Source organism: Chiloscyllium plagiosum, unplaced genomic scaffold, assembly GCF_037043375.1.
Source record: "Chiloscyllium plagiosum isolate Xiang-an unplaced genomic scaffold, Cpla_swu_hap1 HiC_scaffold_39, whole genome shotgun sequence".
NCBI lineage: Eukaryota > Metazoa > Chordata > Chondrichthyes > Orectolobiformes > Hemiscylliidae > Chiloscyllium > Chiloscyllium plagiosum.
This window is the reverse complement of record NW_028270177.1, coordinates 2,205,137-2,219,469: the sequence shown is the minus strand read 5'-3', so window position 1 is coordinate 2,219,469 and position 14,333 is coordinate 2,205,137. Positions and strand designations below refer to the sequence as shown.

Here is a 14,333-nt window from a genome sequence, read left to right as displayed (position 1 = left end):
TTCTCCTTGTTTATGCTATCAAAATTGTTCCAACACATCCAAGTTTCCAGTATAAGTTATGAAGTAAGTGCTCATCACGTAATCCTTGATTAAAAATCACACAACACCAGGTTATCTGATTTTTAACTTTGTACACCCCAGTCCAACACTGGCATCTTCAAATTGTAATCCTTGATGGCAGCCAAATGTGACTTCTAACTGCAAATGTTTGGCCTCACGTCCAGCTACCCTCAACACAAGCCCCATGAATAGTATCCCACCTTGATCCTGTGTATATAAGTGGCAGACCATTGCTGAACTATTTTATTTGCAGATCTTATTCAGCAGGAATGTAATCTGAGTGAACTATCAAGCAGCATTTTGTGTATGTAGTTTCAGTATTTTAATTCATTCAAACGTTTGAAGTCAACTGCTAAAATGTCCAGTGTTGACAGAGAAGATATTGTGATGAAAAATATGTAAATATTCCTTTAGTTCATAACAGCTAGAGCAGGCTTGTGGCGCTTGTCTTAACATAAAGAGAGTATCCTAGTTTGCTCTAACTTACGAGCAGGCTGTGTTGTTTCCTTGATGTGTTGTCTCATGTTATTGTTTGTCACCTTTCCATTATTCCCATCTTTCCATTTGGAAGTGTCTTTTTTCTGGATCTCCATTGCTGAAGAGCCTTTAGTAGAGCTTGAACACATTCAGTACAAAACATTGTGTATGAAGGATAAGTAGACTTTTATGGGAGAGCATAATGTACTGCTGGTTTTTAATTTTTTTTAGCAATATTGTGCAGTTTAATTAATTGCATAAGACTCGGTGCTGGAGTGACAATTGTTTACAATATATATTAATGATTCAATTAAGAGAAGTGAATGCACTGCTGCCAAGTTTGTGGATGACACAAAAAGGTGGGAAGGCAAGTGGTGAGAATAACAGTCTCCAGATGGATATTGGCTGGTTTGTGAGTGAGCAAAAACTTGGCAGATGCAATATGATACAAGAAAATGCAAGATTATGCCCTTTGCAAGAAGAATAGAGGAGCTAAATATTATTTAAATGGGGAAAGAATGCAGACAGCTGTAGCACAGAAGGATTTGGGGGTCCTTGGGAATGCATCCCAAAAAGCAAGTGTACAAATTCAGCAGGTACTGGGAAAGGCAAATGGACTGTCAGCCTTTAGTTCAAAGAGAAAGAAATATTTAAAAATGGGAAGGTCAAACAGTTTTGGACCCCTTATTTAAGGAATGCTGTACTGGCACTGGAGGCAGACCAGTTCAGGTTCACGATGTTGATTGTGGGTGTGAATGGATTTTTTTATAAGGAGAGGTTGAGTGGATTGGACTTGTACTCATTGGAGTTTAGAAGAATGAGAGGAAATCTAATTAAAATATAAAATTACTAGAGTTGACAGGGTAAATGCTGAGAGGTTGTTTCCTCTTGTGGGAGAGTCTAGGACCAAGGGCATAATTTCAGTCTAGAAGATTGCCCATTTAAGATGGAGATGAGGAGCAATTCTTTGAGGGCAAGAAATTTGTGAAATTGCTTCCCACAGAGGGCTGTGGAGGCTGATCGTCCAGGATATTCAAGGCTGAGATAAACAAACATTTTTAATCAGCAAGGGAATTCGGGGTTGTGGGGAAAGGCAGAGAGATGATGTTGAATATTCTCATCAGGTCAACCATGATCTTCTTGAATGGTAGAGCAAACTTGATGGGCCAAATAGCTTACTTCTGCTGCTACATCTTCTGGCCTATAATGCTTCTGTGAAATGTGTTAAAACTATTTACATGTTAAAAGTGTAAGTATATTGTCTTTATACTAACGATTGTACTTGATTGCACGACACTTCATATCATTTAATGAAAATCATTCGGTCAAGATTATATTCAATGTCGCAAGTTGACCTTATGACAAAGTTTAATTTTCGTGATTTGCAAAAGCAGAATTCAAACTATTCCATTAATTAGTGGAAAATCATAAAGAACAGCAACCATGATATTGTTTCAGTGGAATGACGGCTTGATCCTTTTTTATTTAAGTTTCCAATGTAATATTAGGTTCAGGACTTCGAAAGACGAAATACTTCATGAGTTCAGATGAGCCACCTTGTGTTAACAGATTGTTATGAGATGAGGCTGGCATAACTGGCCATCTGTTGTGGGTGGATGGATGGGCAGGCAGAGCTACGTATTTGGCAGACTGCAAGTACAGAGGAGGTCAGTCAAGAGACTTGGAGCAAGATTGAGTTTTACAACACTTGATTATCCTTGGATAAGTCGTGAAACACATCTGGTTTCTTATGCTTCTCCCTTAGATTTGACACAAGCTGTTTTAGCATTTGGAAGACCAAATTTAAATGTACATAAAACAATTGACAACATTATTTGTCCCCTCCTTTGTGTCAAGGTTAGTTTATATGTAAACACTCGATCATTCTCAAATCTAATTTAAAAGATATTTCAGCAATAGTAATATTTTGTGATGAAATCTTGAGTTTAACATTAAACAAATGAAAAGGGCATGGATATCAGCTCACCCAACCAATTTCCTCCAAAGACTCTACACAAACAGTAATTCTGAGATGGAAATGTGTTGCTGGAAAAGCGCAGCAGGTCAGGCAGCATCTAGGGAACAGGAGAATCTACGTTTCGGGCATTAGCCCTTCTTCAGGAGAAGGGCTAATTCCTGAAGAAGGGCTAATGCCCGAAACGTCGATTCTCCTGTTCCCTAGATGCTGCCTGACCTGCTGCGCTTTTCCAGCAACACATTTCCATCTCTGATCTCCAGCATCTGCAGACCTCACTTTCTCCACAAACAGTAATTCTACCAACTCCATCCAAGTTGATGTACAATGGACTAACATGGTTCTTTTTTCTTCTAAAATATCATACCAAATGTCATGATCTTATTTTAAAAAAAAAACACAACACTAGATTTTAGTCCAACAGGTTTATTTTGAAGTACAAGCTAGTGCTTCCAGATGGACTATGACCTGGTGTTTTGTGATTTTTAACTTTTGTCCCCTCCAGTCCAACACTAGTACCTCCATATAATGATCTTTTTTGATAATCTTCAATTGTTAAGCTTTGTTGTCTTGTCTTTTCTTTTCCTAATTCAGCCATAATACTATGCATTTCACTTTTTTTTTAAAATTCACTCATGGGCATGTCTGGCCATCCATCATTGCCCTTGAGAAGGTGGGGTGATCTACCTTCTTGGTCTGGAGTCACAATGTAAGCCAGAAAAGGTAAGGATGGCAAGTTTTCTTTCCTGAAAGACGTTAGTGAGCCAGATGGGTTTTTCCAAAAATTGATAATGGTTTTTTTGGTCATCAGTAAATGCTTAATTCCAGTTTTTTTTTAATTGAATTTGATAATCCCACCACAGTGGTTTTCAAACCCAGGTGCCCAGAACATGGATTAGTAGTCTAGTGGTCACCTTCCCATAAATCTAAGTAGAATAGAAAATTAAGTCGATATGTAGTACTATCACTGTGAATCTTTAATCATCATTTCTAATTATATTTGACATTTACATTGAGTATAAGTCTAACCAATCTGAAACAAAGGGTAGCACTGTTATGGAGAGCCAGTTTTATTCTGTGGGCCTGTCATCTAAAATCACATGGATGGGAAATAAAGCAGGGTATTCACTCTGAGGACATCTCAAGGCTATCAATGATACCACGCAAGTGATACTTTGAAGAGGTTGGCTATGACACTCTTGCAGGACATTTTTAATAAGGATTAGACTCCTATCAGATCTTTGTATTTTACCTATTTGTAAACCAATCTGTATTGAAAACTTGTAGATTTTTCAACATTAAATTCTTGGATATCAGCTTGTGAAATCTAACTTGTCTTCTTTTGTTGTGTCAACATCAAATTGAGGTACACAGTTAATGTCAAAAAAACTGAGAGAACTGCGGATGCTGGAAATTGGAAACAAATACAGAAAAAGCAGCAAAAACTCAGCAGGTCTAACAGCATCTGTGGAGAGAAATCAGAGTTACTGTTTCAGTTTCAATGACCCTTCTCTAGAACTGAACCCCGAAATTCTAACTCTGATTTCTCTCCATACATGCTGCCAGACCTGCTGAGTTAGACACAATTAATCTCTGTGTTCTGCCTGAGTCTCAGAAATCCATCTATCCTGTGTGCCACTTTGACATTGCAATAGCCGTTCTATCAGATTCTGTAAGCCAGATGGCAATTGAATATTAGTAACACTCCAGAAATTGAATAAAACTGGTGTAATGGTAATGTCTCTGGGCTAGTATTCCACAGGCTCAGACTAATGCTTTGGGGACACAGGTTCAAGACCCACCACAATGGTTGGTGGAATTTAAATGTAACCAATAATTCTGGAATTGAAAGCTTGTCATAGTAATGGTGGCCATGGAATTATCACCAATTGTCATTGAAAACCCATCCAGTTCACTTTTGTATTTTAGGGAAGGAAATCTGCTGTCCTTACCGGGTCTGACTTGCACATGACTGCAGACCCAAATCAACGTGGTTAACTCTTAACTGTCTTCTGAAATGCCTGGCAAAACTCTTGGTTGAAGGAAAATTAGGGATAGACAACAAAAGCCTGTCAATGATGCCCATATCCCATGGAAAGAATAAATAAATTGAAAAAGCTTAATTTATTTTGGGTCCTATAAAATCACCAGCAAGCAGTTGCATCAGTTTGGTTGCATCTGCTAACTAGTCATCTGGTAGCTCTGCTAGGCAGTTTCCTTTGCTGATACAAAAATGGCAAAATAAAAAAAATCTGGTAGATCCATTAGCATCTGTTAAAATAAATCAAAAATGCTGAAACACTTGCATAGAAATATAATTTGATACTTTTCGTTAATTGAATCTAATATGATGTTTGGCTCAGTTGACATATTCAAGCCAATGTCAAACCAACTAATAATTATTCAGTCAATGAGCAGAAGTGAGATCAGGGGGCCATCAATGCATCAGTCCCTCAGTGCATCATTCTGTTCAGTCTCTAAGAACCATGATTTGACAAGCTGTTAGGTGGCCACTGCTTTGTAGAGACAGGGTTAGTACCTAGGAAATTCCCACTTTTAAAGAAAATATTTTGCACTTCAAAATTGCTCATTCCCACAACATTACTAGTACATCATTAATTACAGAAGAAACAATGTTTTCTCTGCACTTTCTCTGTAGCTGTAATGCTGTACTCTGCATTCAGCGGAACTATGAGGAGCTTGTACAGTTCGACATAGGAAATAAGGAGGTTTTGGAAGTCATGTCGGGCTTAAAAACAGACAAATCCCTGGTCAGGATGAATTGCATCCCAGACTGCTGTGGGAGGAAAGACAAGAATTGCAGGGGCTCTGACACAAATTTTTAATTCCTCTCTGGCCACTTGGGATGTGCTAGAGGACTGGAAGATGCATAATGTTGTTCCATTTATTCAGAGGGGTGGTAGAGATGAACCAGGAAATTATAGACCAGTGAGCCTCACGGCAGTGGGAGGGAAACTATTGGAGATAATTCTGAAGGAGCAAATTAATACCCATTTGGAAAGGCATGGGTTAATTAGGCATAGTCAGCAAGGCCTTGTCAAAGGGAGGTCATGCCGAACAAATTTGTTAGAATTTTTTGAAAATGTGTCCATATGTGTGGATGAAGAAAGTTTAGTTGATGTAGTTTATATGGATTTTGGCAAAGCTTTTAACAGGGTTTCACATGAGAGACTGATTGAGAAGGTTAAAGGACATGGAATTGAGGGAAACTTGGCGAGATGGATTGAAAACTGACTTAATAGGACACAAAGGGTAGTGGTAGAAGGCTGTTGGAGTGACTGGAGGCCAATATCCAGCAATATACCACAAGGATCAGTACTGAGACCCTTATTGTTTGTTACATGCATAAATGATATCGATGAAAATGTGGGGAAGAATGTTAAACAAATTTGCAGACGACACCAAGATTGGTAGAGTGGTTAATAGTAAAGAAGATGGTTGTAGATTACAGGGAAGATATATGTGGGTTGGTCAGAGGGGCACACCGGTGTTAGATGATATTTAACCCTGATAAGTGTGAGGTCATGCACTTTAGAAGAAGCAACAAGGTGAGAGTGTATGTAATTAATGACAGGACACTGGGTAGCTTGGAGGAACAGAGGGATCTTGAGATAATTATTCACGGATCCCCAAAGATGTAAGAGCACGTGAATAGGATAGTCAAGAAAGCATATGGGACACTTGCTTTCATCAGTTGTGGCATTTTGATTTGTTATTATCACATACCTAGGTACAGTAAAAAGTTTTATATGCAGTACAGGCAGCTCATAACATAGAAAGTTGGTAGGGTGATTGAACAAAGCGAGGAATACAAAGTTATGGCTGCGAAGAAGGTGCATAAAAAGCAAGATCAACATTAGATTTGAAATTTGAGAGTTCCAGTCAGAAGTCTAATAACTACAGGGATGAAGTTGTTCTTGAACCTGTTGGTGCATATGTTTAAGCTTTTGTACCTTCTGCCTGACAGAAGAGGTTTTAAGAGATTATATCCTGGGGGGGCAGGGATCTATGATGATGTTGACTGCCTTTGCAAGGCATTGAGAAGTATACATGGAGCCAATAGATGGAAGGTTGTCTTTCGTGACGGACGAGGCTATGTTCCCAATTCTCTGTAGTTTCTTATGATCCTAGACAGAGCAGTTGCCATACTAAGCTGTGATGCAACCAGATAGAATGCTTTCTAAGGTGTATCTTTAAAGTTGGTGAGAGTCCTTATGGACATGCCGAATTTCCTTGGCCTCCTGAGGAATAAGAGGCATTGTTGTGCCATCTTGACCATCGCAGCAATGTAGGTGGTCCAGGACAGATTGTTGGTGATAGCCACTCCCTAGGAACTTGATGCTCTTGACCATCTCCACCTCCGCTCCATTGATATAGATAGGGGTATGCCGCCCTCCTTGCTTCCTAAGTCAATGATCAGCTCTTTAGTTTTGCTGACGTTGAGAGAGAGATCTTTACACCATTCCACCAAGCACTCTATCTCTTCCCTGTACTCTGTCTCGTCACCGTTTAATCCACCCTACAGTTAGTGTCGTCAGCGAACTTGTAGGTGATGTTGAGATGATATTTGGCCACACAGTCATGAGTGTACAGGAAATACAGTCGGGGGCTGAGTCCGTATTTAGTGGGGCGACAGCGTTGAGAATTGTCATGGAGGAGGTACTGTTGCCTATCTTCACTGATTGTGGTCTGTGGGTCAGGAAGTCGAGCATCCAGTTGCAGTGACCTAGGTCTCGGAATTTGGAGATTAGTTTGGGGTTGGGATTATAGTGTTGAAGATAGAACTGTAGTGAATAAGTAGGTATTGAGATTTGGAGAAGATTTGGTATACTTAGGTATTCGTAGGCATAGAGTTTAAGAGCAAGGAGGTAATGTTGGAGTTGTACAGAGCGTTGGTCAGGCCATAATTGGAGTTCTATGTGCAGTTCTGGTCACCTCACCAGTGGAAGGATGTGATAGCGCTAGAGAGGCTACAGACGAGGTTTGCCAGGATGTTTCCTGGGAAAGAGACATTGAGTTATAAGGAGAGACTAGATAGACTTGGATTGTTTTCTTCAGAGGAGTGAAGACTGGGGAGGGGATAAGGGGACATGAATGAAGTTTATAAGATTATGAGGGGTATGGACATGTGAAAAGCGAGCAGCTGTTCCACTTGGTTGAAGCGTCAATCATGGGAGGGCATAGTCTTAGGATAAGTGGCAGGAGATTCAGTGGGGATTTGAGAAAAAATGTTGTCAGTTGGACATGGTAATCTGGAATGCACTGCTTGGGAAGGTAGTGGAAGCTGGAAACCTTACAACCTTTAAAAAAATATTTGAATGAGTATCAGAACGTTCAAGGATATGAGGCAAGTGTAGGAAATTGGGATTAGCGCACATTTAGTGGTAGATATGAGAGTGCAGACTTGATGGGCCGAAGCACCTTTTTTGCACTGTATGAATCTGTTCCATTACCCTGATGTACTTGAGTAAGGTATAATTTGTTTGGTTAGCATACAAAACAATACTATTCATTGTATCTTGGTACATGTGACAATAATAAATGAAATCAAATCAATCCACTCTTGCTGTGGTGCAAAACTTTTGTAGTTGTAAAAATTCAGACTTAGATGGCACAGTGGTAGATCCCTACCCCTGGTCCAAAAAGGCCTGGTTCAAGTCCCATTTGCTCAGAGGTTTATAATAACCTCATGCAACAGGTCCATTTAAAAAACAGGTTAAATTAAAAACAAACAAATTGTTGTTGCGTCTTGCTGTGAATATAATTAGTGACCTTTTTACATAACTACTTTCTGGAACATTTGTAACATGTTTATTATGGGATGGCTATAAACACCATTGCACACAACTGTCTTGCACCTGTTTAATGTGCACCAAGGGCAACGTGCCCTTCACCTCAACTGATCGTACTTCTAATGCTGTTGGCCTTTCTAAAGTAGAATAAGACTTCATTCAGATTGTGCAGTTTTATGTTGTCAGCTAATTTGTTTGCCTCTTAACAAAAAAAATTAAAGGACCTCTTAACAGCCTGTTTGCACAACATCCTAAACCTGGGATTATTTGTTTACTTTGTAACTGGCTGCCATTGAATTTAATCTGTAGTTAAAGTAAAAGTATTTTTCTGTGAACTCTAAGTGTTTGTATTGTAACTGTAGTGCTCGTAGTACATTCCAATCCACCCATGTACAATAATCTGGCATTCAAACTGATGGGAGAATTTGTAGACTTACTGTGATGCCAATAAAATGATGTTACAATGATCTTCCACTTTAGCTGTGGTATTGAGCTATTTCTCAAAAGAGCATTGTTAATTTTGTGTGCTGTATTACAAGCATGGAATGTATAATAAAGTACTCTTGTTTATTTAACATTTCATTTATAAATTACTCTCAATTCTGTTCTGAATTTTCCCGTTGTTTCTTTTAAGATGAAAATCTGCTTTCCAAAATTCTTCTGTTATTTTGAAAACAAGACTGCTTGTCCTATTACTTGCTCACTCATTCTCCCAAGACTCCAAAACTATGTAGTTCTTTAATGCAATTAGTCTTTTTTCTTCTCATACAATCATTGTGCTTTTCAAACCTAAGTTGGCAATAAATAATCATTACAACCTCAAATCATATTTACCTGTGTTCAAAAAAAGGCTATTTGGCCTCACACATTCGTTCTGGTTTGCCTAATGAGTTTCTCAGCAAATGTCGTTCTCCTGATATCTTCCTGGAGTTGTACACATTCTTCCTTTTCAGTAAACTGTCTAATTCTCTTTTATATGCCTTGATTGAATCTGTCTCCACTACACTCTTAGAGAATGCATTCCAGACCTGAGCCACTTGTATGAAAGCATTTTCCCCATATCATTTTATTGCTGTTTTTACTTATTACTTCACATCTGTGCCATCTTGTTCTTGATCCTTTCCTAATGGAGAACACCTCACATTTATCTTGCACCTTACATTTTATCATTTGTTTTAAGCTTGCTGATATCATTTTGACCCCAGCATCCCCACTTCGCAAATGGAAACAATTAAATTGTTTGTGCTATGTTGCTTTCGTTTACTGTAGTAGAAGGGTTAGTCTTTAACTCTGTCTTTAAGTTGGTTACATTGTATGAAGCGTACAGAATATTGCTATGGTGGTTGGAACATAAGCCAACCAGCACTCCTAAGTACTGAACAGCTGCTGACTATAAAAGAATAAGTCGATTGTAAATAATTATTAAAAGTTGCATTACTAATATATTACATATTTGTCAGTGTAAGTGTAAGCCACATAGTTTTAAAATTAAAACAAATATCAAAAGTGCAAAAACAAACCCCCAGCAAACCCTGCTTTGTTGGCAGGGAATTTGGCTTTTTGGTTGTGGGTGCAATTGAGGCGATTGCTTTGCTGCAGTCCATTCTCCTGATTGCTTTTGTGTCTCTTTCTTTTTCACCCATCTTGCAATTTTACTCTTTGTCATGATTCAGAAATTGAAAGCCTGTTTTTGGGTGGTTTGTTACTAAATCATTTTTGGGTTGAAATGTACTCATTGGATTCCTGGTGGTAGTCCAGGTGGACACCAGAGTCGGAGGCTTCACGCTCTAATGATGGCTGTGGGATGAAAGACTGGATTTACTTGTTTGAAAAATGTTGCAGAGAGTTTCTCCTCTACCCATTAGTTCAGTTGGCCTTGGCAGATTTATTTAAAAATTTCAATTCAGATGGTCGTGGTCGCCTCCATGCTGAGGTGACCACATCCCCTCAATGTGTGTCAGCAGCACCCACTATTCCAATGTACCTATGCCCCGACATTGCAAGCCCAAAATTGGGACTCCTGCACCAGAAGATTCCTGCAGCAGTGAGTAAGAAGGGAGGTTATAGGAACCCAGGATTATGGGAGTGCGATAGGAATCTGAAGTTGAGGCCACAGCTACATCAGCCAAGGGTTTTGCTAAATGGCAGAGCAGATTCAAGGGCTGAATGGCCTCCTTTTCCTTTAGGCAGAAGTGGGTACTGCAGATGCTGGAGATCAGAGTCAAGATTAGATTGGTGCTGGAAAAGCACAGCAGGTCAGGCAGCATCCAAGGAGAAGGAAAATCGATGTTTCAGACAAAAGCCCTTCATCAGGAGGGCTACTTTTCCTTTACTTGTGTGTTCAAAACTCACTTTCATCCTTCTTCATTCCTGCCTTCTATTTTTAATTTATTTCCTTCCCCACTCTTTTAGCTTACTTCTGTTCCTGCTCTCCTAAACCATAGCTAAACCAAAAGCACCAATCACTGATGTATCTCCTTTGCATTAAATATTAATAGCCTTCTTCCTCAACTACAGAGAGAAAAATGCCAGCCCAGATTACCTCAAAATAAATTGGTATCAGATGATAGTGTCAAAGGCCTGTGTATGGATATCATTGGATCATGAATAGGTTATTCGACAGATTAAATGTGCTCTCTTTTGAAAGGCATGTAAACAATTTTTCTTTTTAATCTCAATCCTTCGCTGTATCACTTTGGATTTTGATTTGAAGCTCACTGTATTTGCATGTGAAATATGATCAAATGAAGAGTTGGGGTGGTGGGATGGAGTAAAGAAGATGTTTGTGTGGGGATACGGGATATAGAGTCATTAAAATAGCTGAACCTTTTAGAATTTCAACTAAAATTTCTGACCTTAGAATTGCTCTATGATTTCCCTTTTTCAAGGGTAGCTTCAGTTTGCCTACCTGCAGTGACAGATTAGTGTTTGCACTGTTTTGATGATGTTCTTGCATTTCAGGTGATCTGCCATGATGGAAGGCCCACGTGTTGCAGACTATTTTGTGGTGGCAGGCATGACTAATGCTTCAAAGCCACTCGAAGAGGAAATACAGTTTAATGACAGCTGCCACAAAATAGCTAAACCAAAAGCACCAATCACTGATGTGGCTATTATTGTGAAATCATTGGGCGAAGAAGTTCCCCAGGGGTATACGTGTGTGGAAACCACTCAAACTGGATTATCGGCTGATCTCAATAATGGAAGCTTAATGGGCCCTCAAATTTTGCTTTGCTATAAAAGGGGTCGAGATAAACCACCTCTGACTGACTTGGGGTACGTAACTGAAAGTTTATACAAATTAACATTGATCCAAATTATGCATTGCAAAATCATGTGCGATTTTTCTTATCATGCAAACTTTTTGTGTTCCATGTCTTGTCTATCATAATCTCCAGTAAACTGTTTAAAATATATGGTGATATCACAGCCTAATGAGATCCAATTGTTAATCACTACCACCTGTACAGTAAGGCCGAGATACTGCATTATGCACATGGGTGAAATGTTGGTACTTGACAGGCTGCACATGATTCCTATTCAGATAGAGAGCCAATTTCCTCTTTAATGTCTCGATTGAACCTGCCTACCTGCATTTGGGTAGTTCATTCCAGATCCTAACCATTCTGCATTAAAAGGTTTTTCCTCACATTACCATTGCTTCTTTTGCTAATAACCTTAAATCTATGCCCTCTTTCTTCCCATTTCCAGAAATGTACTATGAATTCAGAAGAATCACAGTTCTTCTCCCAAAACGCAGCTAGGAGAGAAAAAGCAAAATAAATGTTGGCTAATGAGCATTTTAAGGACAAGTATTTGACTGGTAGGGAGACTTGGTTGGAGTGCACCTAGAGTACTGTTCATCTTCTGGGCTCATTGAGAAAAGAATAAACCGGAATGATAAACATATTTTCTGTTCTGCTATTGGGAAAGATTGAGCATGCTATGGTTCTTCTCTGGAAAAGAGCAGAAGATGGTTGATCTGATGGAGATTTGAAAATTATGCAAGTTTTTTTTTAAGGGTAGCCATAACCTTTTCAAATGAGACCAGAATTACTCGCCTTAATTATAAGATGATTGCAAATAAATCCAGTAAGAAATCCAGAAGAGTTGTCAGAATATGGAACTCATTAATATACAGGAAATATTTGAGAGGAAACTGGATAGTGTTATGACCAAGCCCAAAAGGATGAATAAATTCTTCCCATTTTTTCACAACTGATGTTGGTTTTAAGAGTGTTTGATTTTTTTTTTAACAGAATCACAGAATTGTTACCATGCACATAAAGACAATTTTATTGTGTCTGCAACAACTGAGTGTTTTCACTTGCTACCAATCTCCTGTCTTCTTTCCAAAACCATGAAAGCATAAAGTGGAAAGAAGTTGGTTAATTGGTCCACAATGTCTGCTCCGCCATTCATTGAGATCCGGCTGATCTGCTAATCCACAACTTGACTTCCCTGCCTTAACTCCCACAGTTCTGGATTCCATTACTTAATTAAAGATCTGTCTGTCTCAGCCTCTGAGAGAAGAGGGAAAGAATCCTTCCTATCCTTGTCATAAGTGGGTGATCCCTTACTCTGTGATTATGTCCTCTGTTCCTGGACTCTACCACAAGAGGAAGCAACTTCTCCTCATTTACTCTGTTTCCCTAAATATCCCCAGAATCAATATGTTTAAATAAGGTCTCCTGTCATTCTTATAAACTCTGATGAGCACAAGCTCAACCTACTCAACCTCTTCCCATAAGAAAATCACTCTGTACCTGGAGCCAATCTAGAGAAGCTTGTCTGGATTGCTTCCAATGCTAATACCTGTGACCCTGCCCATAATTTCTGTTTAAATAATCATCTACCCTTTTGAATGCCTCAATTGAGTCTACTTCCATCATTGCTTCTTTTGCAAAATTTTTAAAATCTATGCTCTCTGGCTCTTGATCTTCTTGTGGGCAGGAACCACGTCTTCCTATCTACTCTATGTAGACCTCCTATGATTTTGAAAGCTTCCCTCAGATCTCCTTTTAGCCATCTCCTCTCCAAGGAAGACAGTCTCAACTTCTCCCATCTATCCTCATAACTGAAGTTTCTCATTTCTGGATCTATTCTTGTAAACCTCTGTGCACTGTCCAGTATATTCACATCCTTCCTGAAGTATGGCATCCAGCATTGTACACTGTACACCAGTTAAGGACTGGTTGGTGTTCTGAATGAGTTCAGCCTTGTATTCTATGCCCCTATTAGTCAGCCTAAAAACTGTATGCTTTACTAACAGCTCTCTGTACCTGACCTACTTCCTTCAGTGACCCTCTCTGCTCCTGCACATCATATAAAATAGTACCAAAGTGTATGACCTACATCCTTGCATTGAACTGTATCTGTCACCAACTGCCCACTCCATCAACGTGTCAATGTCCTTCTGAAATTCTACATTGGCCTCACAGTTTACAATGCTCTCAAGTTTTGTATCATATGCAAACGTTGAAATTGTCCCCTGCACATCAGGATATAGATCATTAATATATAATGTAGCTTCACTGAAACCCAAAAATACCCAGTAACTGTTGTTCTCTTTATCCTATCCTAAGCCAAATTTGGATCTACTTTACTATTAAACCTTTTATTCCATGAGCTATAATTTTGCTGCCATGTCTTGTATGTGACACTGTTTCAAAAACCTTTTGGAAGACCATGTACATCACATCAACTTGCACTTATTTACCTTCTCCATTACTGCTTCAAAAAAATCTCCAGCCAGTTAGTTAGACACAGTTTTTCATTAACAAATCCATGCCACCTTTTCGGATTAGTCCATATTTTTCCATGTCATTATCATTCTATCCCAAATAATTGTTTCTAGTAATTTCCCCAACACCAAAGATGAACTGAGTGCTCTAAAATTGCTGGGCTTATCTTTGCAATCCTTATTTGAAGAAGGGCATCATGTCTGCAGTTCTTCAGTCTTCTGACATCCAAGTCCAGGAAAGTTTGAAAGATTAATTATCACTGGC

The 14,333-nt window shown here is 39.0% G+C and overlaps 1 protein-coding gene across 11 annotated transcripts in view; it reads left to right on the top strand.

Moving 5' to 3' along the window:
- dennd4a (DENN/MADD domain containing 4A) overlaps window positions 1–14,333 on the top strand; it is a 151,600-nt gene that overhangs the window by 19,459 nt on the left and 117,808 nt on the right. For 8 of the 11 annotated variants that reach the window (XM_043674605.2, XM_043674614.2, XM_087981450.1 and 5 more), the window contains 2 exons: window positions 10,843–10,972; window positions 11,287–11,601. The exons of 1 other annotated variant lie outside the window; for it this stretch is intronic. In XM_043674605.2, coding sequence (XP_043530540.1) covers window positions 11,297–11,601 — 305 coding nt within the window. In that variant the 5' untranslated portion in view covers window positions 10,843–10,972; window positions 11,287–11,296. Of the gene's footprint in view, window positions 1–10,842; window positions 10,973–11,286; window positions 11,602–14,333 lie in introns of those variants that run through there. 2 more of the 11 variants (XM_043674604.2, XM_043674607.2) reach the window with 1 other exon arrangement.